A 22,033-nucleotide genomic window follows, 5' to 3' on the forward strand; every position below is an offset into this window, starting at 1 on the left:
TTTTAAAAATGTTTTTATTTTTAGTTTCTTAATGATGTAGTATTTTGTTTTTTACTGTCTCTTTACTGTCGTGTGTGATTTTGTTCAGATTATTCTATGAAGAATAATTTGCTCTTACATGTTTCCTTTATATTGTTTGTCTACTTTAAGTTTAAAATTAAGATATTAAAATAAAACAAAAAGCAGCCGAGACAGCATGATTCAGTGACAGACAGGACTTTATTTTCAGTCAGTGCTGACTATGTTAATTGTGGGCGTGTTGTCACCTACAGTAATATCTGCACCTTAGAGGGACGTTTATCTGCCCTCTCACATAAAAGCAACTGATAAATTCCCTTTCTGATTTAACACGTCTACATGTAAAGTCGAGTCTCACAGATTCAACACATCATCACAAACATTAAAGTGCTCGTTCCCGCGGGTCAGACAGAGGACAGGACTGTGGAGGATTCAGCCGATGAGAGGACTACACGGTGAGGAGGAGGAGGAGGAGGAGGAGGAGGAATCAGGCGAAGTTCTTCTTCAGGAAGCTGATGAGGCCGTTGGTGGAGGAGTCGTGGGAGGTGACCTCAGACTTGTCCTGCAGCTCCGGCTCGATCTTCTTGGCCAGCTGCTTCCCCAGTTCGACGCTGTCAGCGGGGGGAGGAGAGCAGTGATAAGTTATCATTTACACATCTGCAACTTGTAAAAAAAAAAAAAAAAAAAAATGGAGCAGTGATAAGGAACAGCCAACATGTGTCACTAAATCTTTTTAAAATGAAAGAACCAAAAACATCCCGAACAATGTCCATCACAGCACATGTCAACAACGAGGCGATTCAAAGTGCTTTACATAGAGCGCTAAAGGCATTAAAACAGAATATAAAAGCAAAACAAGTAGAAAGACATATAAAAACAATTAAAAAGTGTTATGTGTGTAAATTTGTGTGTCATCCGCATAACTGTGGTATTTTGTTGTTTTCCATAAGCATGTAGATGTTGAACAGAAGAGGCCCCAGTATGGAGCCTTGGGGAACTCCGCATGTCGTTTTTGTCCGCTCAGATGTGTAATTACCTATAAACATACAGTAGTCCCTGTCCTTTAAGTAGGATTCAAACCAGTTTAGCACTGTGCCAGAAAGTCCCAACCAGTTTTCCAGTCTGTCTAGTAATATGTTGTGGTCAACTGTGTCAAATGCGGCACTGAGATCCAGTAATACTAATACTGTAATTCTGCCACTGTCGGTGTTTAAGTGTATGTCATAGAAGACTTTAAGAAGAGTAGTCTCAAAACAGTTGTTTAGTGCCACAAAGTTGTCACGTTGTTGGAAAAACAGCTTTTTCAACGATCTCGCTTAAAAACGGGAGGTTTGATATGGGCCTATAGCTGCTCATTAGTAAAGTGTCTAGATTGTTCTTTTGTACGAGTGGCTTGTTGACGGCAGTCTTCAGGGCCTGTGATGTGTTGACAATCTGTAGAAGATACTCACTTCTACCTTCATCAGGTAGAATGATGGTGAAATGTTTTGATTTAATCTGATATCTAGTAAAAACAAGAAAATGTGTCATGACATGAAAAGAATCTTGTTATAAGAATTATTTTGTGTGTTTTTTTTTTTAAAGGGTAACACTGTTTACATAATCACATGCTGTAGGTCTATGTTGGTGCTCAAAATTAGCTTATTTGTGTCTGCATGGATTTGAAAATTCAGATCAGCCGCATCCTCCGCCCCTCTGTAATCGTAACAGGCAAGACCTCGAGGTCTGTTTCATATCAGCTGCTGCCGAGTATAAACATGAGAACACTGGCTGAATTGTGTTCCTCTGTTTGTGCCTCTCACACAGAGCTGCTGGTAGCGTTCACAAGTCTGATAAACAAGAAGAGTGACTTCATTAACGTCATGAGATTAACTACACGGATGCTGTGCGTATCAATCATTCGTGCCGTCTTCGATAAGAAGGTCGGCTTTCATGGTCATGGGCCTTTTCCTTGAGTTGTTCATATCTTCTTCATCTCTTTATGTCATTAAGCCATATCATGCATCGTCTCCTCGTTTCCCTTCAATCATCCTTTCTAAAACCCCCCTAACTCAAACTCATAATGAAACAATCTGAGTATCATACAAGAGAATATTTCCACATAGAAACTGAAATATCTCCATGACAACTGAGCAGACTCCATCTGCTGAGGAAGACGCCCCAGAAAAAGACAGTAAGTGGACCTTGAGTTGAGATTATTTTTAAGTTTTAAAACAAAACTTTCAAGCTTAACTAAAAAAACTGCAGTTTCAACGTTTGTCTGTGTGTTTTTGAGGGTAAATCTGAGTTTCTTACCCCCACTGATCGTAGCTGTTGACGTCCCACATGACTCCCTGAACAAAGATCTTGTGCTCATACATGGCTGGAAAACAAACAAACAAACAAACAAACAAACAAACAAACAGACAGGAGCGATCACATGAGTGGACAGATGAAGATACATCACTTGCTGAATTTTCAGGTATTATTATTATTATAATATATGTTGTATTTGTTTAATTACTCATCAATTTAATATATTCTGTTGTCTTTAATACTATTTTACTTATATACTGTATGTGTGTGTGTGCATACATGTGTATAGATTTGTATTTTGCGTTTTCTGAAGTGTATTTTTATCAGGATTTGTATTTTTTTTTCTAATTGTTGAATTATTTTTTGTATTTTTTTATGTATACATTTTGTTTGGATTTCAGTAGGTGTTTTTTGTTTTAGCCGAATTATTTTTTGCATTTTAAGTTTGTTTAAACAGAATAAATACAATGGTTAAAAACAAATAAAAATATTAAAGGTTGAGAACTTGTGTGCAGAAATCACAGTTACAGTTTTTGGATTGTTCAAGAGAAACGTGCCTGTGTTAATTTTCCAATTAACTATTTAACAAAGCTATTATTTATATTATTTATATCTAAATTTAAATACATGTGAGGGGCCTTCAGCTTTCACACTGTAGATCCTCTCGTCTGTACTTACAGTGTTTAATTAATAAATTAAATATATTAGCCTGGATAAGATCTGACTGTAAATTTGTCAAACAATACAACACTACAATGCTACGATAATAGAAAATGTAAGTCATTAAAATAATCTGAGCAGTAAAACAGTCGTGATCCTCTCTGTGTAGAAGGTTTGGCTTCAGATACAGTGACCTCTAGTGACCTCTAGTGGCAGTCAGTGATTTCTACACAGCTGTAAACACTGTGACCCCCCCCTTCAGACAAAATTGAGACTATTGACGACTGAGCCAGTTTCAAATGGTGAATAGTGAGTTTTTTGTCTTTATGTCCACTGGCCTTCAACACAAGACATATATATATATATGCATGTGTATATATGTGTGTGTGTGTGTGTGTGTGTGTGTGTGTAGGGACAGAGGAGAGTATTAATGGATTTTATTCTTTGTTTCTTGTCTGACTTGATTTCATCATGCTATCAGTACTACAGTTCCCATAATTCTTTGGGGGAATGTAAACAGGAAGTATAACTTTGCCATGGATTCAGTGCAGTGAATTAGCTGTGAGCTACATCTTGAGCACCGTTTTTAGTCTATTTTTTTTTTTTTACATTTTGGCAAATTGGCTCCATTAAAAGTCTGCTGCATTATTTATTATCAGCTCCTGTTTGAGGTGTAACATGAACGTACAGAAAACTTTGATACTGAAGAAAACTTGAACGTGATGATTCTCAAGTTCTGAAGCCTCTTTTTTCTATGATTTATAAGCAGACTGATGGACGTTTCATGGTGATTCATTCAGGATGTTTAAGTCACACTGAATCTAAAAACACATGTTTCATGTCTGCGTGTTCAGATTTGACTGATTTATGAGTCAAAGGAGTCATTTTTAAAGCAAAAAGCAGCTCATGTTGCTCACAGTTTGAAAACCTCTGATTGAAACTGCTCATGACCCTCTGATTTAGTGCCAGTGTTTGTTTCCTGTCTTCAGTTTAGATGATTTAGCGCCCATCACTTACCAACCAGAGCTCCCAGTATGAACGGAGTCAGCTTCTTGAAAACAATGGAGTTGCTTGGCTTGTTCCCTTCGAATACCTTGTAATAAAAAAGAGGAAGAAGAATCACAGAATAAGCTTTTTTTTAAGTTTTTAAAATCTTAACTTTTACTGCAAATTCAGGACATTTAAAAAAAAAAAAAGGCATAAAGGTCTCAACAGCCAATAAAATGTTTGTTTTAGTTTCAAAACATCAAACTCTAACTTTTTTACAGACTTTGTTTAATAGTCTGACTTTGACCCTTGACCTCTGTCGTATCTTAGACTCACTTGAAACACAGAACTAGTGCTCACAGCTGTCGTCATGGATATATATGACCACAAAACAAACAAATTTATTTGATTAACGGAAGCAAAAAAGAAAGATTTGACAGCGACCTTCAGTTTGTTTCACGTCAAACTGAAACACAAAACAAGTGTATCAGTGAAGTGTTAAAACAAACAGAAGTGCTGCTTTTATTAAGAGGAAACATGAGCTTCGCAGAGCTTTCCAGATACATTACAACACCATCTTTGTTGCCACTAATAATAAAAAAAAAAAATCAGACATGTGATAGTTCCTCTTACTTTGTGCGGCAGCAGCTTATCAAGAGCGTCTCCTTTCATGCCGCTGGCCTCCAGCTCCTTACGAGCCTCATCTGAGGTTTTACCCTTCATCAGAGCTTCTGTCTGGGCCAGGAAGTTAGCCACCAGGATCTGAAACGCAAAAACCATCAACGTCAGCCTCCAGCAGACAGACGGGATGAGATATCTGAACATCATTTTAACAGAGTTAAAGGTTAGTCGGGGAGCTCCTGTCATCATGTGCTTAATATAATGCACTCCAGTAGACCTCCACCCCCCCCACTATGACCTCAATAATAAACTAAGTAGAATTATCACCTTTCTGACAATGTCTTTACAATCTTATCACTGTTATTAGTCTGGACCCGTTTCTAAACAAACTACGATAATCATTCCCTTCAGGGACGAAGGAACATGTGACCCAGTGCAGCGGAGTGGCTCACTGACGTGTTTTTAATAGTTTTAGGACAACTGAGGTCTACGGCACAGAGGGGATAAGATATAATCAGGCTTTGGAAACACAAACAATCCCTGTAAGTAGATCAGTTCATTGCTGGTTTGGCTCCAAACATGAAGATTTATTGACAATAAGAAAAATATAGAAAATCACCAGACTGCTCCTTTAATATTCACACAACAGTAGTGGATGGAAACAAGCGTTCACTTCACTTACTTACATAATAACTTTCTGGGAAAATCTGTTAAAATTTGAGCTACATTTTTATGGAAACTTGGTTTATCACATTTTTATATCCTTTTAGATCAAACCTTCTCAAGTTGAAAGGTGCAGTGAGGTCGTACACATATTTAGAAACTGTGTCAATAAAGTTTTGAACTCAAACTGAACGTGTGAATACGTGAGAGGAGAAACTCAACAGTATTTTTATCTTTATCTCGATACATAACTGATAACAGCTGATTACAGAAGAGCTGGGAGTCAAACTCAAGACTGTTTTCACCTTCTACTAATAATTCGTTCTTGTGCAACAGAAACAGTTTCTTTGTCAGTTCGACTGCGGACTGTTGGTGCGAGTGTTTCTACATCAGATATGAAGACACACAGAGCGGAGCAGCAAGCGTTACCTTGTGGTGAAGGTTGTCCCTGATTGGATGCTGTGACTGAGCAGGAATGAGGAAGTCGGCAGGAATCATACGAGTGCCTGGCGAGATGAGAGCGAGTCCGTTAACTCTTCACAGACAAGATGCTGATTATTACACCATGATTAGTCTTTATTATCTTACTGAATGTCATGTTGTTTATCTTGAGTTTTTAACAGAACACTGTATCAGCTTTTAACTTCCTGTATTTGTTTACTTTATATTCGTGGACAGCTGAGTGTATGCAGAGCTCAGTTCAGACATGAAATACATAACATTGCTGCTTTATGTGTCAGTCAGAAAGAGGAGGGTTAATGTTCCTCACAGATTCATTCAGACTACAGCTGCAACTAACGATTATTTTCTTGATTAATTGATTAATTATTTGATCTGGAAAATGGTGAAAAATGTTTCCCAAAGTCCAAGATGACGTCCTGAAACGTCCACAACACAAAGATATTCAGTTTACTGTCATAGAGGACTAAAGAAACCAGAAAATATTCACATTTGAGAAGCTGGAATCAGAGAATTTGGACTCAAAATGATTAATCGATTATCAAAATAGTTGGTGACTAATTTAATAGTTGGCAACTAACCGATTAATCAACTAATTGTTTGCAGCTCTAATTCAGACATGACAGGATGTTTACAAAAAGACACACTAATGTTTCCTCTCAGGCTGCGTCACTGATGGATTTAAAGGACTTAAAGGACAGGTTCAAAGTTTTTCAAGTGTGTCTTAAACCAGCAGTCAGGTGTCCATAAGAACAGTGAAAGAGGTTTTTTCTCGCTGTAATCATTCCTCCTGTTCATACTGGATATTAAAAGATCCTTCAAATGTGCTTTCAATGGAAGTGATGGAGGCCAAAATCCACAGTGTGTCCACACAGACATTGTGCAAAAATGTATTCAAAAGTCTCTGTGAAGCTTCTATTCAGCTTCAGCAGTCTGAGTTAGTCATATCAAGTGGATATCTGACATATTTACAGTCTTTTTAGCATCAAATTCCCTCTTTGTGTTTCCTCGGACAGTGTTTCCCTGTTGAGCTGCAGGTGGAAGTATAGTAACAAAAAGAGGAACTTTGGCACTAAAAAGACTGTAACGTTGAAAGATATCTACTTGATTTGACTCATTTGGACGCTGAAGCTTCATATTAGCTTTAGATAAACTTTTAAATACATTTTTGCACAGAAGGAGGACTGTGGATTTCCATCACTTCCATTGTAAGGTCATTATGAAGGGATCTTCTAATGGTCAGTATGAACAGGAGGAATGATTACAGCAAGAAAAACATGTTTCACTGTTCATTTGGGCTCCTGACTGTTGTTTTAAGACACACTAGAATAATTGTGAACCCGTCCTTAAATGAAGCAGTTTCTTTCTCCTTTCATCTCCTGCTCTGCTGTTACTTTCCCTGTCCTGCAGTCTTCTGTCCTGCACATATAAAAAACTGATTAGAAACCTGGTGACTGTATAAACATGCTGCTGTGTGTGTGTGTGTGTTTTAGATGACTCTCTCTGTCTGTTACGGCTGTGATGATGGAGGAGTCAGGTGTGTCACCTTGGTGGATGAGCTGGTAGAAGGCGTGCTGTCCGTTGGTCCCGGGCTCGCCCCACACAATTGGTCCGGTGTGATAGTTGACACGGGTGCCATCTTTGGTGATGTACTTCCCGTTAGACTCCATGTCGCCCTGCGGACCCGAACGCAACGCTCACTGTTAGTCACAATAACAGAGTGTGTAATACTATATATTTTCCACCTCATATCAGCTGATGATTTCACTTTACAGGAGTCGTTTCACAAATGCAGCAAGAAAACATGTTTATCACTTTTAACTTCTTTGTATTTGCATTTCTGCTATTTAAATTTTTTGCTTTTTTTCCTGTGAAGCATTTAGTTTTGAAATAAATCAAGTTTATTATTATTTAGTGTTGTGATGTGTGTGCAGCAGAGGACTCGGCGGTGAACAGATGGTCTCTGGTTGTGTCTCTTTCTGCCGCTCTGACCTGTTGGAAGTATGCAGCGAAGCGGTGCATGTACTGGTCGTAGGGCAGCATGGCGTGAGTCTCCGCCTGGAAGAAGTTGATGTACCAGACGCCCAGAATGGCCAGAAGGACGGGCAGGTTCTGCTCCAGAGGGGTGCTGCGGAAATGGTTGTCCTGCAGAGGTGACGAGACCGGTTAACGGAGATACGATAAAAAACACACAACAGACAAAATACAACAAATACAGCGTAAGCTTTTTGTTAAATGTTTGAATTTCTTTGTATTTATTTAAAAACAGAAGAGTATTGTCCTTTTCTTCTCCATAATTTAACATATTTATGTTTTATTTGTGGTCTTATTTACTTAATTGGTGTAATTTTAAATAATGAAATTTCCAGTGTAGTTTACTGTCATCTCTGCTTCTAAAAAACAACAAAACTCATGTGACATAAAACAAAATATAGGTGACATATAGTCATATATACATATATACATCGTTTTTTTCAGTATAAAATATCAATATCAGCTCTATATTCTAATATTAAATAATAAATATCAACAAGCATCAACTTCACCTCTTAAAAGAATCAAACTCAGATATTTTTACCTTTTAACTGTAATTGTTTTTGTACAACAAATCTGATTTTGTCATGAATTAATTAATTAATGAATTAACATTTAATTTTTGCAACAATTTCTTTTACTTCTTATTCCAAACAAATAAAACTTATTATTTTAATAATTAGTATTTTACAGTTACAATCATTATTCTCTCCTATAAATAAAAACACATTCTCACAGATTCAGTCATTACAACTTCTTGCATTTGAACTAACGAGAAAAATGTAAATGTAAAAGTTTCAAATCTTATTTTTGAGTGTTTTGATGACTGAAATTCTTCATCTTGAAGCAACACAACAGCAGATAAAACGTTATAAATGTAAAGTAGAGAAGAAGAAAATGTTTTCCTACCATCCAGTGAGCTCCAGCAAGAAGCTGCTCAAAGTTTTCAAAACCTGAAACACACAGTGACGATAGTTTGTTTTACACACAGTGATAAATACAAAAAAAACCTCAGTTAAGGACTCTGGAACGTGATAAACAAAAACTAAAAAGTAGAAATAACGCATCACGTTGCCTCCGTCAACCAGTCAAGTTGCAGTTTACATCCGTGTTTGTCCAGACTCATCATATTTGTAGTGAAGACTTTAAATATAATTAAATTAAGTGTATTTTCCTTGTATGTGTTCATATGTTTGGCCAGTAAAGCTAATTTTGATAGAACACAAAGTTGTAGCCATGACAGTAAACGAAGCTTCAGATATGGATTTTGCTGCAAAGAAGCTATAAACTCTAAAACGCTGACACTTCACTCACATCTTTAACTCGGCAGAAGATTTAAACAATCACCACAGTTTCAAGGTGGGAACCAAGATTAGTGTCACCGATTCACTATCCGACCAAATGTGAAATACAGTCACAATCTCCTCTTCTGTTCCTGAGTTACGGAGCTGAATAACGGCCAGAAAAGTCTTTTTGCAGAACATTATAACGCCACAGTGAAGTTGACCTTTGACCTTTTGGATATAAAAGGTCATCACTTCACATCATTTTATCCTATTAGACATTTGTGTGAAACTTTGTCATAATTAGCAAATGAATTATCGAGTTATGGCCAAAAACGTGTTCTGTGCCAAATTTGAAGAAACTCTCTCAAGGCGTTCCTGAGATGTCGCGTTCATCGGAGAAAACGGGATGGACGGACGACCTGAAAACGTAAAGCCTCCGCCTGCGGCTGCAGCAAGCGACGAGGTTTAAAAATTTTTACAGAAAAGATAAAATAAGTACAGAAATATTAACAAAATTTACGTAAGTATCAAAAGTAAAAGTTCTCATGTTCGGTAGTTTAATCGGTAAACCCAAAGAAGATGTTTCTGTTTATAATTTCATCCTAAAATCTGTCAGAACAGCAAGAAAACTGTGTTCAACCAGTTTTTATTTTAATTCAATTTGTTTAAAATGCTCCAGAAACACGCGGCTGAAAGAATGAAAGCAGCTCGCTGCATCACAACTATGAAAAATGAAACTTTGTTTTAGAAAATACCTGAAATGAAAATAAGACTTTAAGTTACAAACTAAACTGACTTCATGAGACACTGAGAACTGAACAAAGCATTTTAGATATTTTAGAAGCAAATTATGTTTTGTGTGAAAAATCTGCTTCTAGCAGCCAGATAAATGTAGTAAAAAGTACAATATTTGCCTTTGAAATGTATTGAAGTAACAAAGTATTAAGTAGCATGAAATAGAAAATAAATAAATAAATAAAAGCACAGTACTTCAGTCAACTTTGGTTTGAAAGACAGAAACAAAGAACAAGAAGTTGATTAAAAACGACAAAATAAAATAAAAAGTAAAATACATTTAGATAATAAAAAGTAATAAATAAAACCAACATGTTTGTGTGTTTGTGAGACACATGATGCAACTAAACATCAGCAAAGCTTCATCATCAGGACTTTAAATGTTAAATAAATAATAAATATTTGTTGTACTACAGCTGAAACTGAGGCTGAGTATTTAGTTTTTAAACATGTGTAACTTCTTAAATGTTAAATGTAATTATATGTGAATTATTTGTATTCTTTCATAATAAAAAGACAAAATTATTTTCAGTTTCATCATTTTGTAAATTAACAAAACATTTTGAATTTAGCAAATATATCAATACGTTTGGTGGAAAATTCTACATTTTCTTTCTGATAAATTTCTGATTCAGTTGAATTTTTTGAAGATGATAAAGTGCTGATGGACATGAATCAATATATTAGTAATCAATACCGATCCCCGGTGTGAGTAGATGTTAGTGAAGGTTAGGACGTACCTATATGCAGAGCGATGGACAGACCGATGGCTGACCACAGTGAGTAACGACCTCCGACCCACTGAGGATGAGCAAACATGACATCACAGAATCATTCCACCAATCAGAGCGCAGGCAGAGCAACAACAAACGACACGATTTAAAACTAGAGCGGAAACATTTTAAATCCTTTCAGTTCGTGCAGAAACACTTCAGGTATTTTTTATAAAATCTTTGGGTCAGTTATACAGACAGAGAATAAAAAAACTACATATCATTTGCTTCTACACATGCTGCTTTACAAAACCACACACACAATATGAACAGGTTCACATTAGTATATTATTGCAGGCCAGAACACTGCACATCAACCTTCAGACAAATAATCATCCTCAGCAGTGAATATTAAGTGTTGCATAAAAAAAAAAAAAAAAACTTACATCCCAGAACTCAAACATGTTCGCCGTGTCGATGCCGAAATCCTTCACTTTGGCCTGAAGAAGAGACGAGAGCAGAGGAGAGGTTAGAAACGTTATAATAATAATAATAATAACTTTAAAGTTATAGTTTATTTAAAACAAATGCTACAGAGGGATTAACACAAAACTAAAAAAATCTAAAGACAGGAACCAGTGTGTACAAAACACCTTTACAGCCGTTTATGAGCACGCGCAACAAGCTGATGAGGTAGACTTGCAGGCAGCGTTTCTACATACGTTCACCTCAAGTTTTCGCAACTTTAACCATGTTTAGCATAAATATCCGACATTATAACAGGATAAAATCACAGACAATCTCAAAAAGCATAATATGTCCCCTTTAAGATAAAGAAAAGATAACTGCAAATGAAAAGAAGATGTTTTCGTTAGTCTTGTTCTAGATGGAGCCTGATGAGTGCTTTCTGGTTTACAGCTGTTTAAACGGTCCGCTCATGAAGACACAAATGCGTCTAAAAACAACAATTTATTTAAATGATAAAACTGAAAACGGACACTTACTGCGTTGGTGGACAGCGCGACGAAATGCTTGGCGACAGCAGATTTCTATAAGAGGAGAAAAGATGTAATGAGACACTGAATCAGAGACAGCTGATGCTCCTCCCTGCAGCTACACACATGTAAACAACTATACAGAGTGCTGGATATTAAGATATGACCAGATAGATTTCATTTTCTCAGAGCAGGTGTTTGTCTGTGCAGTCCTCCTCTCTGCTCAATCGAACCGTCACAAATCAGATTTATCTCTTTCCTCTTCAGTGCCTGCAGGCAGATAGATCTCTGTCCTCCTATTGGCTGTCAGCCATAAATCCACTCACATCCTTGGCTGTCTTGAGGAACCAGTCTCTGGCAGACTCGGCGTTGGTGATGGTCTCCTGAGTGGTGAACGTCTAAAAAAAAAAAACACATCGACTGTCCTCAGTGAACCAACAGACCTGAAACACACTGAGCTCATGTGACGTTCACAAAAACACAAAGTCTCACATGTGCAGTGAGACAGATTTTATCACTTTCTGTTTATCTCAAACTACACAGAAGTTTATGAATGCATTTTACATATTATTAAAGTTATTAAAGTTTGAAGAGTTACCAGCTCGTTAAGCTAAACATTTGGCAACTAGCTGGTGTTAAGCAGCTGTGTGTGTACAGATGTGTGTGTGTGTGTGTGTGTACAGATGTGTGTGTGTGTGTGTACAGATGTGTGTGTGTGTGTCTTACCTTGGAGGCGATGATGAACAGCGTGGTCTCGGCGTTGAGCTGCGCGAGCGTCTTGGCCATGTGAGTCCCGTCGATGTTGGAGACGAACCAGACGTTCGGTCCGCCGGCCGAGTATGGCTTCAGAGCCTCCGTCACCATCAGAGGACCCTGAACGCAACACGGGGAGTTACAGAGGAAGTTAAGAGAAACAGCGGTCGTACCGTTGGGACATCTCATGTCTCCATCGTGATGAAATCGCCTTTTTGTCAGCGTTTGGATTCCTCTTTGATTGGTTTTAATGTTTGATGCCTTGATATTATATTTGTTAGTCTACATGCAGACATCAAGCTTTCAACAGTCACTGAATTTCTAAACAAACACGCTGCTGTTCTACTTTCTGATGTCTGTTACTTGTTTTTTTTTATTATTTGAGCTCATTTGTCCACATGACTTCATATCTGAAGTAAATGGAAACTGCTGCTACATAAAAAAAGCAGTTTTAGCAGCAGATGGAAAATATTTTTTTCCAGAACGTCACATTATCAGATCTGGAAATGATCAGACGTCCTTTTCCACGTCCATCAAAATTAAAACACGCTCCATAACTCTTTTATTCACCAAACGTTTTCAGATTCTTGTGAAATGTTTGAAATATTACAACGAGGCTGAAAGAAAACAGAACATTCAAGCTTTTAACCCGTTGATGTGTTAATAATATGAAAAAGTGTATTCGCTAAAGAATTCTGTGAAAAGATGATTGTAATGTTATGTTTTGTATTTTTAATCATTTATATTTCTCTGCAATTTTTCTTTCAATAAAGACTGATGATATTTAGTTATTAGTTCTTCTGGTATCTATGTTGATTTACACAATAGATCAATGAATTGTATTTAAAGCAACTTATCTGACTGCTAGAGGCTAAGTGAGACTCTAAAACAAACTCCTCACCCCGTCCTGTTTCCTACGCCTTCACCCTTCAAACCACTGACGCCTGGATACAAGTCCAAACAACTAGTTTCAGTCCTTTGGCCTCTTTTAATGCTCTTCATCAAACATCAAACCTGTGTTCATCCTCGTTTCAGCTCTCTCTCTGTCCTGCTAACGCCATATTTTTAGTTTAACTGTTAATGTGTTGGGATTCGGTCTGACTGTCAGCAGCTGCAGGATCGTCCGTCTGTCTGGCTGCTGTTTGAATCACGCCACTTTCTAACCTCTGCTAAATGGCGGGCGTTACGGACCGTACTTTGACCACACAGGCTCACAATAATAGAAGGGCTGCAGGCAGCACAGTACGACTGAGAGTGATAGTAATGCTCAGTGACACCGCCTCATATCAGATATTCATTTGATCAATCAATAGTAAATGTGTAAAATCTTAATTAATGCACCTTTAAAGGAGACAGGAAGTAGCCTCAGACACACTGACTACGTGAATGACACATGTCGAGATGTGACGTGTATTGGTTTTAATGGACTTTGGTCTGCACTGTGTGTGTGTGTGTGTGTGTGTGTTCTGTGTCTGGCGGGTCACTCACCAGGTCGGAGCCCCCGATGCCGATGTTCACCACGTCAGTGATGGATTTCCCATTGAAGCCCTTCCACTCACCGCTGCGTACTTTCTGTAAACGGCATAACGAGAGGTCATGACCTTTAAGTCTGTTAAGTCTTTAAGTGTGTAATTCAACTCTCACCACACACACACACACACACATAAACACACACATAAACACACACACACACGCTACTCACATGACAGAAGACCTTCATCTTGTCCAGCACCCGGTTGACCTCTGGCATCACGTCTTTACCGTCAACTTGGATCGGCGTGTTGGAGCGGTTCCGCAGGGCGATGTGGAGCACGGCGCGACCCTGCACGCGCACACACACACACACACACACACACAGGTAAACAAAACATACACAGCAGTCAGGTAAAATGCAGTTTATTGATTCCTCTAACATACTCTGTTTAATATTTAACCACTTCATCACCTGCAGGTAACATTTTATCTGGTGGTGAATCTGTATTGATTATTTAATTCACAAAGAATTGATCGATAATCAGTTTTGACAATAATGTAAATCGATTATTATGTATAAATATCAATCATGCAGGTGTTACAGCTTCTAAAATATGTGTCTTTGCTTGCTTTTCATATTTCACAACACTGTAAATCAAACACTTCAGAGGAGAGTTTGTCATTATTTTTGACATTTTATAAACTAAAAGACTTCAGTTTAGGTTGACGTGGCGACTGCTGTGGTTATTGGTGGTAAAAAGTCTGTTTGAAAGGACACGTTTATTGATCAAATGCGCTTTGAGAAGCTACTCTGAAGACGACACAACTCGGGTTCTTCCCTCGTTGTTCGTCCATAATAACAAATATTAATAAGAGGACCGTCTGCTCTGCTCTTCTGGATTATGTAACAGCATCACATACATGGATGCGCATGAATCACGCGGATGACTCAGCTCTGACCTTCTGCATGTCGTCCACAGCGTGCAAACATCGTTTCCTGAGATACAGACGCCGTTTAAATCCAGCGCAGGAACGACAGACTCCACCACTGAGAACGTCAACCACTATGTTTAGAGCTGACTCATGAATGTAAATAAAGCTGAAACGATTAGTCGATTAATCCATTAACTGATCGACAGAAAAATAAGCTGCGGCTATTTTGATAATTGCAGAGCTGCAGCTAATGATTATTTTTCCTTTTTTATTAATAAAATGACAGAAAATAGTGAATAACGTCCAACATGACGTCCTCTAATGTCTTGTTTCGTTTCGACCGATATTCAGTTTACTGTCAAAGACTAAAGAAACCAGAAAATATTCATTCATACTATTTTATATTCATTTGAGGAGCTGGAACCAGAGAATTTTGGCTTTTTTTATGACTCAAAACGATTAATCGACTATTAAAATAGTTGCAATTAATTTTCTGTCGATCGACTGGATAATTGATTAATCATTTCAGTCATTTAGCTAAAATGCCAAAAAATTATCTGGTTCCAGCGTTTCATTTATAAAGATTTTCTGTTTCATATCGTAAATATTATTTGGGTTTTCTGACTGTTTGATGGTCTTTAGGGAATTGTGATTTTATTTTGACATTTAACGGCTAAAACACAAAGAATGACGACTAGAAATTGTGTCAGTTGGGTTTGATATGATGAAAATCGTTATAGGATTATAACTTTAATTGATTAATCAGAAAATAAATAAATGGTTGCAGTTTAAATTAAATTTACTCATAAATCAACGTTTCTTCACAAACTGCAATGTCACTGAGGAAGATGCTGTTATGCAACATCATTGCATCATGACCTGTGTGTGTAGAGAGGGGGGAGGGGAGGTCCCCTGAATGACTAAGCAGCGCAACACACACACACACACACACACACACACACACACACACACACACACACACACACACACACACACACACACACACACACACACACACACACACACACACACAGTCACTGTGAGTTCAGCTTTTGTCTGTCTGGACGCTGCTCGTTGTTTTCAGGAATCTGAGTCTGTTCTGCTTCAGATAACTTTGTCAGCTCGGAGCTGTAACACTGCAACGAATGTAAAAGGAACATTACGCAGACTGCTGGGAATCATGTGTGGATCCATTAAGGTCCACTAGTGATGTCCTGTCATTATGATCTGATTATAAATCAATCAATCAATCAATCAATCAATCTTTATTTATATAGCGCCATATCACAACAGAAGTCATCTCAAGGCACTTTTCACATAGAGCAGGTCAAGACCGTACTCTTTAATTTACAGAGACCCAACAATTCCCCCATGAGCAAGCACATGCATATGTGTCCCACCCAGGCGTGGGGAATCTCTGGGAAATTAATATTTTGTCGATAGATTCGCTTCAGAATCGATTCTCAGTTGCATAAATAGAAAAAGCGTCGCTATTTTCAGTCTCTTACTCCAGTACACTGTGTGCCAAAACATTCACTGGTGTCCTCAATCCACTGAAATGCAACATGAAACAAAACCTGCAGTTAAGATAAATGATCTTGATGAAGGTCACCGTCAGTAGAGAAAAGCGTGGGAGAGAGCGCCGCTTTCTGATTTTAAAAAGTTAACCGCGTTGATTAATTGGAAGCATCTTAAAGTCTTCTGCCTGTGTGAGAATAATGAAATGAAAGTGTGATTTACTGACTAACATCACTGGTTAAATGTCTTTTATAAGAACATAAATTGGTGTGTTTGTTGTGTTTCCTTTAACACGCTCAGCTGTCCACAGCTGGAGTTGTAGAGTGTTAAATACGTCCAATATGGCCGCCAGAAGTGTGTTAGGTGACCTGAAACTTCCTGATTAATGTGGATTTCCTCTTGTGTTTCTCTGTAACATTAACCCACCACATGAACCTGTTTAAAACCTGTCTTCAGGTATTAGTCAGTACCTCAGTGAAGTTGATTTTCTCTCCGGAGAACATCTTCTCTCTGGCTTCCTCCACTCCCCTCGACTTGGCCTGTGAACATTATAAAAAAAACAAACAACAGTGCAGTTAACTCAGACACGGGAGGCATGTTCAGCATCATATCTGCTCTTCATATCTCAAAACGCAAACAATGGGAGGTTATATTTCAGCAACAGTGTGTGCTTGTGACAAAACTTCCATTTGTGTAGCAATCCTTCCTTTTACTGCAGCGTGAGGAGGAAGTGTCGGAGGTTTTGTTGTGTTTCCACATTCCCGCCGATGTTAACATAACGCTGCGGGACAAAGCCGTCGTTCTGCCCTCGCTACGGTTCAGATATGTGCTTCCTCTTTCAAAATACACTGTTGTAATCTAATCCTGTTTCATTGTGTCCTCCAGCACAAGTGTTGAGACCAGATCCTCTATCTATCAAACTTCAGAACACTCTAAAAAAAAAGACAAACAAAGAGGAAAATAGTTCTTTTCTGAGTAGGGCTTTCGCAGTAACCTCAATATTGCAATACTGTGCTACAGACAAGTCAACCACGGTGGATGGCGGGCAACCGCTACACCTGCTCTATGCTCATGTTTCTTCTTTTTGCGTGTGTATTGAATGTTTGGCGCCGGAGGATCCCGCCCGCTGAGTGCCAGCTAACCTGGCGCCCGGCCCTCGTAACAGAGCCGGGCTCAGGGTCAGCTGACCGGGGGGTCAAAAGTGTATGAACTTTTTTTTTCTTGGTTATATGTTTAAACTCTCCCGGGTCACTGTGCGGCCGAGCAGGCTGCCATTTAACCTGCGAGGTTAAGTAGTTTTCCACCAATCATACGATCTAAAGGCGCGTCCAGCCAAACTCTGTTCATAAATTTAAGGGGATTCAGATGTAGGACGATGACGTTGTTTCCTTCCACAACACCATTTAAAGTGTTTTCTGTGTTTATCAGGTACTGCTGCTCAACTCAGGCAACACATAATCACATTAACATACTTTGCTTTTCATAAAACAAAACAAAACAAAACAAAACAACACAACAACGTGCCACTAGTACCACATAGATGGCATACCACGCTATTCAGCCACGGTGAACCACCGCAGGGGAAATTCCTTCACCACGACACATTTATCATCAGGTGACTTCCTCCTCCTGACAGACATGTGTAAAGGTCACTTATAGGAGCAACTTTTCATATTTAAAAAATATCCTGACAGTTAATTCAGTGTTTCTCCTGGTTTTACTGCTCAAAACTAGTTTGATAAATCTGTTTTTATTCTTAACTTTGTGAATAAAAGTAAAGAATTTCTACTTTTATCTTTCACTCGAGTCCAAAAATTTGACTTTTAGCGGTTAAATACGGTCTCAGGCCTCACCTGTGACCTCACCTGCAGAAACGCACCGGCAGCATTGTTTACAAGTGTCACAACCGTTTAACGAGTGTCGGGAGGACGATCATCAGATCACATGGAGGGGTTGGATTGGACAGAAGCTCAAGCCGAGTTACAATGAGCGGACGGGCTTAAAGTTGATTAGAGGCGACAGCTTCAGTCGCTGTGTGTACCTGCAGTGAGTGTGTGTGTGTGTTGTCTGAACAGAAAACACTGTTAAAGGGAGCGTGTATGAGTGTGTGTGTGTGTGTGTGTGTTACCATGGCGAGCAGCATGCCCATGACTTCCTGGTTGATGAGGTTCTTGGAGTAGTCCAGCAGAATGTCTCCATCGTCCGTCTCCACAGTCGTGCTGTCAGACACACAGTTACACAAATTTAACTAAAGCTGCAACCATTAATCGATTAGTTGTCGACTATTTAATTAATCGCCACTATTTTGATAATTGATTAATAGTTTTGGGTCATTTTTCTCTGATTCCAGCTTCTAAAACGTGAATATTTTCTGGTTTCTTTAATCCTCGATGATGATAAACTGAAACTCTTTTGGTTTGAGGACGTCACCTTGAGCTTTGAGAAACAGCGATTGACATTTTTTGCCATTTTCTGGACCAAACAACTAATCGATTAATCGAGAAAATAGTGAAAATAATAATTAGTTGCAACCATTATAAAGCAATCGTCCCTCCTGCTCATACTAGTAAAAGATCCCTTGAGTCCTCATTTTGTAAAAATATTTTATAAAAACATTTCTATAGTCTAATTGACATTAAAGGACAGGTTCACAATTTTTCCAAGTCTGTCTTCTGTGTGAGGTTTGCATGTTCTCTCCGGGTGCTCCGGCTTCCAGACCACAAAACATGCAGGTTAGGTTGACTAGCATCTCTAAATTGCCTGTAGGTGTGAATGTGAGTGTGAACGGTTTTCTGTCTCTGTGTTTCAGTGATTAACTGTGATTGACTGGCGACCTGTCCAGTGTGTACCTCGCCTCTCGGCAAATGTCAGCTGAGATTGACTTCAGCTCCAGTGCAAGAAAATGGACGGATGGAAAGAATGGAACAGTCAGGTTCCCCAAATGAACACTGAAACCTGTTTTTCTTGCTGTAATCATTCCTCCTGTTCATACTGACCGTTTGAAGATCCCTTTATAATGCACTTATAATGGAAGTGATGGAAATCCACAGTCCTCCTGCTGTGCAAAAATGTATTTAAAAGTTTATCTGAAGCTAATATGAAGCTTCAGCGTCCAAATGAGTCAAATCAAGTAGATATCTTTCAACGTTACAGTCTTTTTAGTGCCAAAGTTCTTCTTTTTGTTACTATACTTCCACCACAGCTCACCAGGGAAACACTGTCCGAGGAAACAAAGAGGGAATTTGATGCTAAAAATACTAAATATAGCAAATATCCACGTGATATAACTAACTCAGACTGCTGGAGCTTCATAAGCTTCAGATAAATGACTGTGTGGACACAATGTGGATTTTTCCCCCCCATCACTTACACTGAAAGCACATATGAAGGATCTTAAAATAGCCAGGATGAACAGGAGGAATGATCACAGTGAGAAAAACCTTTTTCTGTGTTCATATGAGCAGCTGACTGTGGTTTTAAAGCAGACTTGGAAAAATTGTGAATATGTCCTTTAACGGAACATCATCGCGCTTCCCCGGTTTATGTGCGGATGTGCCGCATCGCACGTAGCCGCCGCGGACCGCAGACATCCGCCCTCAACATGGCATCGTTATAAACCTGCCTGCGGGGACGCTTTTACTCTGTGTCACTGAAAATAATCAGTAGGCGAGGTTGCCGATGAAAGAGCTCAAAAAATGTGAATGAATGGATTATACAAATAACGTTACGTGCAAAAAAAATAGTAAAAGTGTTTTTAACGCAAAACGTAGCGTTCATTATCGGACACACCCCTGTCTCCCCTCCTTACACAGCTATGCCAACATTTTTTTATGAGCATAATGGCATTTGAGACTTCATCTCATACACGATTACAGAGTACAAAGTTCAACAAGTTTGATCTAGTTAGCTCGTCTGCAGCTACAGGTAACTGTCCTGTCGTGTTCATCGGATATTATACAATATAAATTGTCAATTGTGTAACATGTCAAACGTCTAAATTAAATAGAAACAGACGAGTTATAGGTTGGAAATGATGCTGACACAAGATAAAATAAACAAAATCTGGTTTAAAGTGGTGATAGCGAGCAAATTTACCAGCGTGTTCCACAGCGTGTTTAGCAGCCATGAATTAATGATCGATCATTTATCAGATGCATTAATAGCAGTCAACATGTAAAAAATAGTGAGTTTCCAATCACAGTGCTTTTTGCTAAAACACTAAAACAACTCCACGTGTTTAACAAACAACACGGAAATGTCACCGCAGTTATTCGTTAGCTAAGCACAATGATGTCCGATAATGGACGCTTGCGACATTAGCAAGCGAGCTAACGTTAGCTAGGTTGTTTAATTCACTGTCGACAGCAGGCCCGTCGCTTGTTTTTTGGGGAGATTTTACGGCGCACAAGCGGAAGATTTTACCTGACAAGTCAGAGCAGGTCTGAGAATTATATTTGGGATCGTTTCCAAAAAGGGAATGCGGAAAAGTACTGATATGAAACGATGACCTTGCAACTCAAAGTAAAGGAGTCGTAAATCTAGGAGCGCTGTGTATGGAAGGATATGCAGGGAATTAAATATTAAAAGCGGCACTTTTGTGTTATGTTTGCTAAATTACACCTTTTAGCTTCACTATGTGCTGTCGAGGAGGCCGTAACGTTTGTCACGTCTCTCCCAAAAGTGCAACTCTGCCAGCATCACTTCCCACCTCCCCTCCATTCATCACCATCGTGCCCACTTTTACTTCCTTAAAGAATTTTTTTTATCAATCTGTTTTTGTTTCCAACCTGAATTTGCTGAATCTGTCCTTGTCGGCGTCAAACATGTCCCTCATGTTGAGGCTGCCGGCGTTAGCTTTGTACCACTGCTCCAGCTTCTTGTAGCTGGGGTCGTTAGTTAAAGCCATGATGGTGGTCTGCGGTGAGAACTTGGAAGCGGCCCCCGTGTAACTCCAACCTCTGAGGTGGTGAACTGGTCTCCGTGTGCTCGGTGCTGCGGAGGGGATGATGAGGACAGGATGGAGCCGTTAGAGAGCTGTCAGGGACGGAGAGGGTTAGACCAGTCTGCACCAATGACAGCCGAGGCCTCGCCCCACCCGCTGGTACAACTCCTCCCAATGTACTGATACGATCACAGATAATGGGACTGAATGTATGCATATGTATGGAGGCAGATTAGTGTCAATAGTACAGACTGTGCCTTAAATATGCAGAGTGGAAGTGATCGTGCTTATGGGACTGAATGTAAGAATGGAAGCAGATAAGTGACAATCAGCGGTGGAAGAAGTATTCAGATCCTTTACTTAAAGGACTAGTTTGTAAGATTTGGTGACATCTAGCAATGAGGTTGCAGATTGCAACCAACTGAATACCCATCCCCTTCCGAGGGTAGGGGAACCTACGGTGGCCGCAAAACTTGCGAAAGGCCCTCTCTAGACCTGCTGTTTGGTTTGTCCATTCTGGACTACTGTAGAAACATGGTGGTGCAACATGGATGTATTATGAGAGCTGGATATTGGACTAAAAATGGCACCCATTCAGTCCTATAGAATTTGCTTGGCTGACGCATATGCCAAAAAAAGTTTCTAGCTTCCGGGTTTGCTTCTGCATTGTGCGGCCCACTGAATATGTGCAGTAATGTTTCCCCCACGAGTTCCCACTCAGCCCATAGACTTTACATTGTGATGACATCACAGATCTTTAAATCGCTTTTCTCGGCTCGAGGAAAGTTCCACAAATATAAAACTTCCATGGATCATAATAGAAAGAATCATAATTGACGTTGTTTGCAGTTCGAGGTGTCCTGTCAACAGTTCTACAGATGTCTATTT

General features: G+C 39.0%; 1 protein-coding gene across 1 annotated transcript; it reads right to left on the reverse strand.

Annotated features, from left to right (window-relative positions):
* Nucleotides 1-200: 200 nt before the first annotated feature.
* On the reverse strand, nt 201-21,301 carry gpia (glucose-6-phosphate isomerase a). The gene is made up of 18 exons (XM_042412542.1): nt 20,991-21,301; nt 18,332-18,422; nt 16,674-16,742; nt 13,982-14,101; nt 13,768-13,851; nt 12,253-12,399; nt 11,853-11,924; nt 11,536-11,580; nt 10,978-11,031; nt 10,559-10,619; nt 8,647-8,690; nt 7,696-7,848; nt 7,250-7,379; nt 5,674-5,750; nt 4,594-4,722; nt 3,991-4,066; nt 2,314-2,380; nt 201-629 (listed from the first exon to the last, which is right to left on the reverse strand). The coding sequence occupies exons 1-18, from the start codon at nt 21,107-21,109 to the stop codon at nt 506-508; spliced, it is 1,662 nt and encodes a 553-aa protein (XP_042268476.1). The 5' UTR covers nt 21,110-21,301; the 3' UTR covers nt 201-505.
* Between the last annotated feature and the right edge of the window lie 732 nt (nt 21,302-22,033).

The sequence above is a fragment of the Thunnus maccoyii genome, chromosome 5 (assembly GCF_910596095.1).
Source record: "Thunnus maccoyii chromosome 5, fThuMac1.1, whole genome shotgun sequence".
Classification (NCBI taxonomy): domain Eukaryota; kingdom Metazoa; phylum Chordata; class Actinopteri; order Scombriformes; family Scombridae; genus Thunnus; species Thunnus maccoyii.

Coding starts and splice junctions, on each gene's coding strand:
- gpia (XM_042412542.1), bottom strand. CDS start 21,109: ATGGCTTTAACTAACGACCCCAGCTACAAGAAGCTGGAGCAGTGGTAC. Junction 11,925..12,252: donor TGTTCATCATCGCCTCCAAG/GTAAGACACACA, acceptor TTTTTTTTTTAG/ACGTTCACCACTCAGGAGAC. Junction 4,067..4,593: donor ATAAGCTGCTGCCGCACAAA/GTAAGAGGAACT, acceptor TTTTATTACAAG/GTATTCGAAGGGAACAAGCC.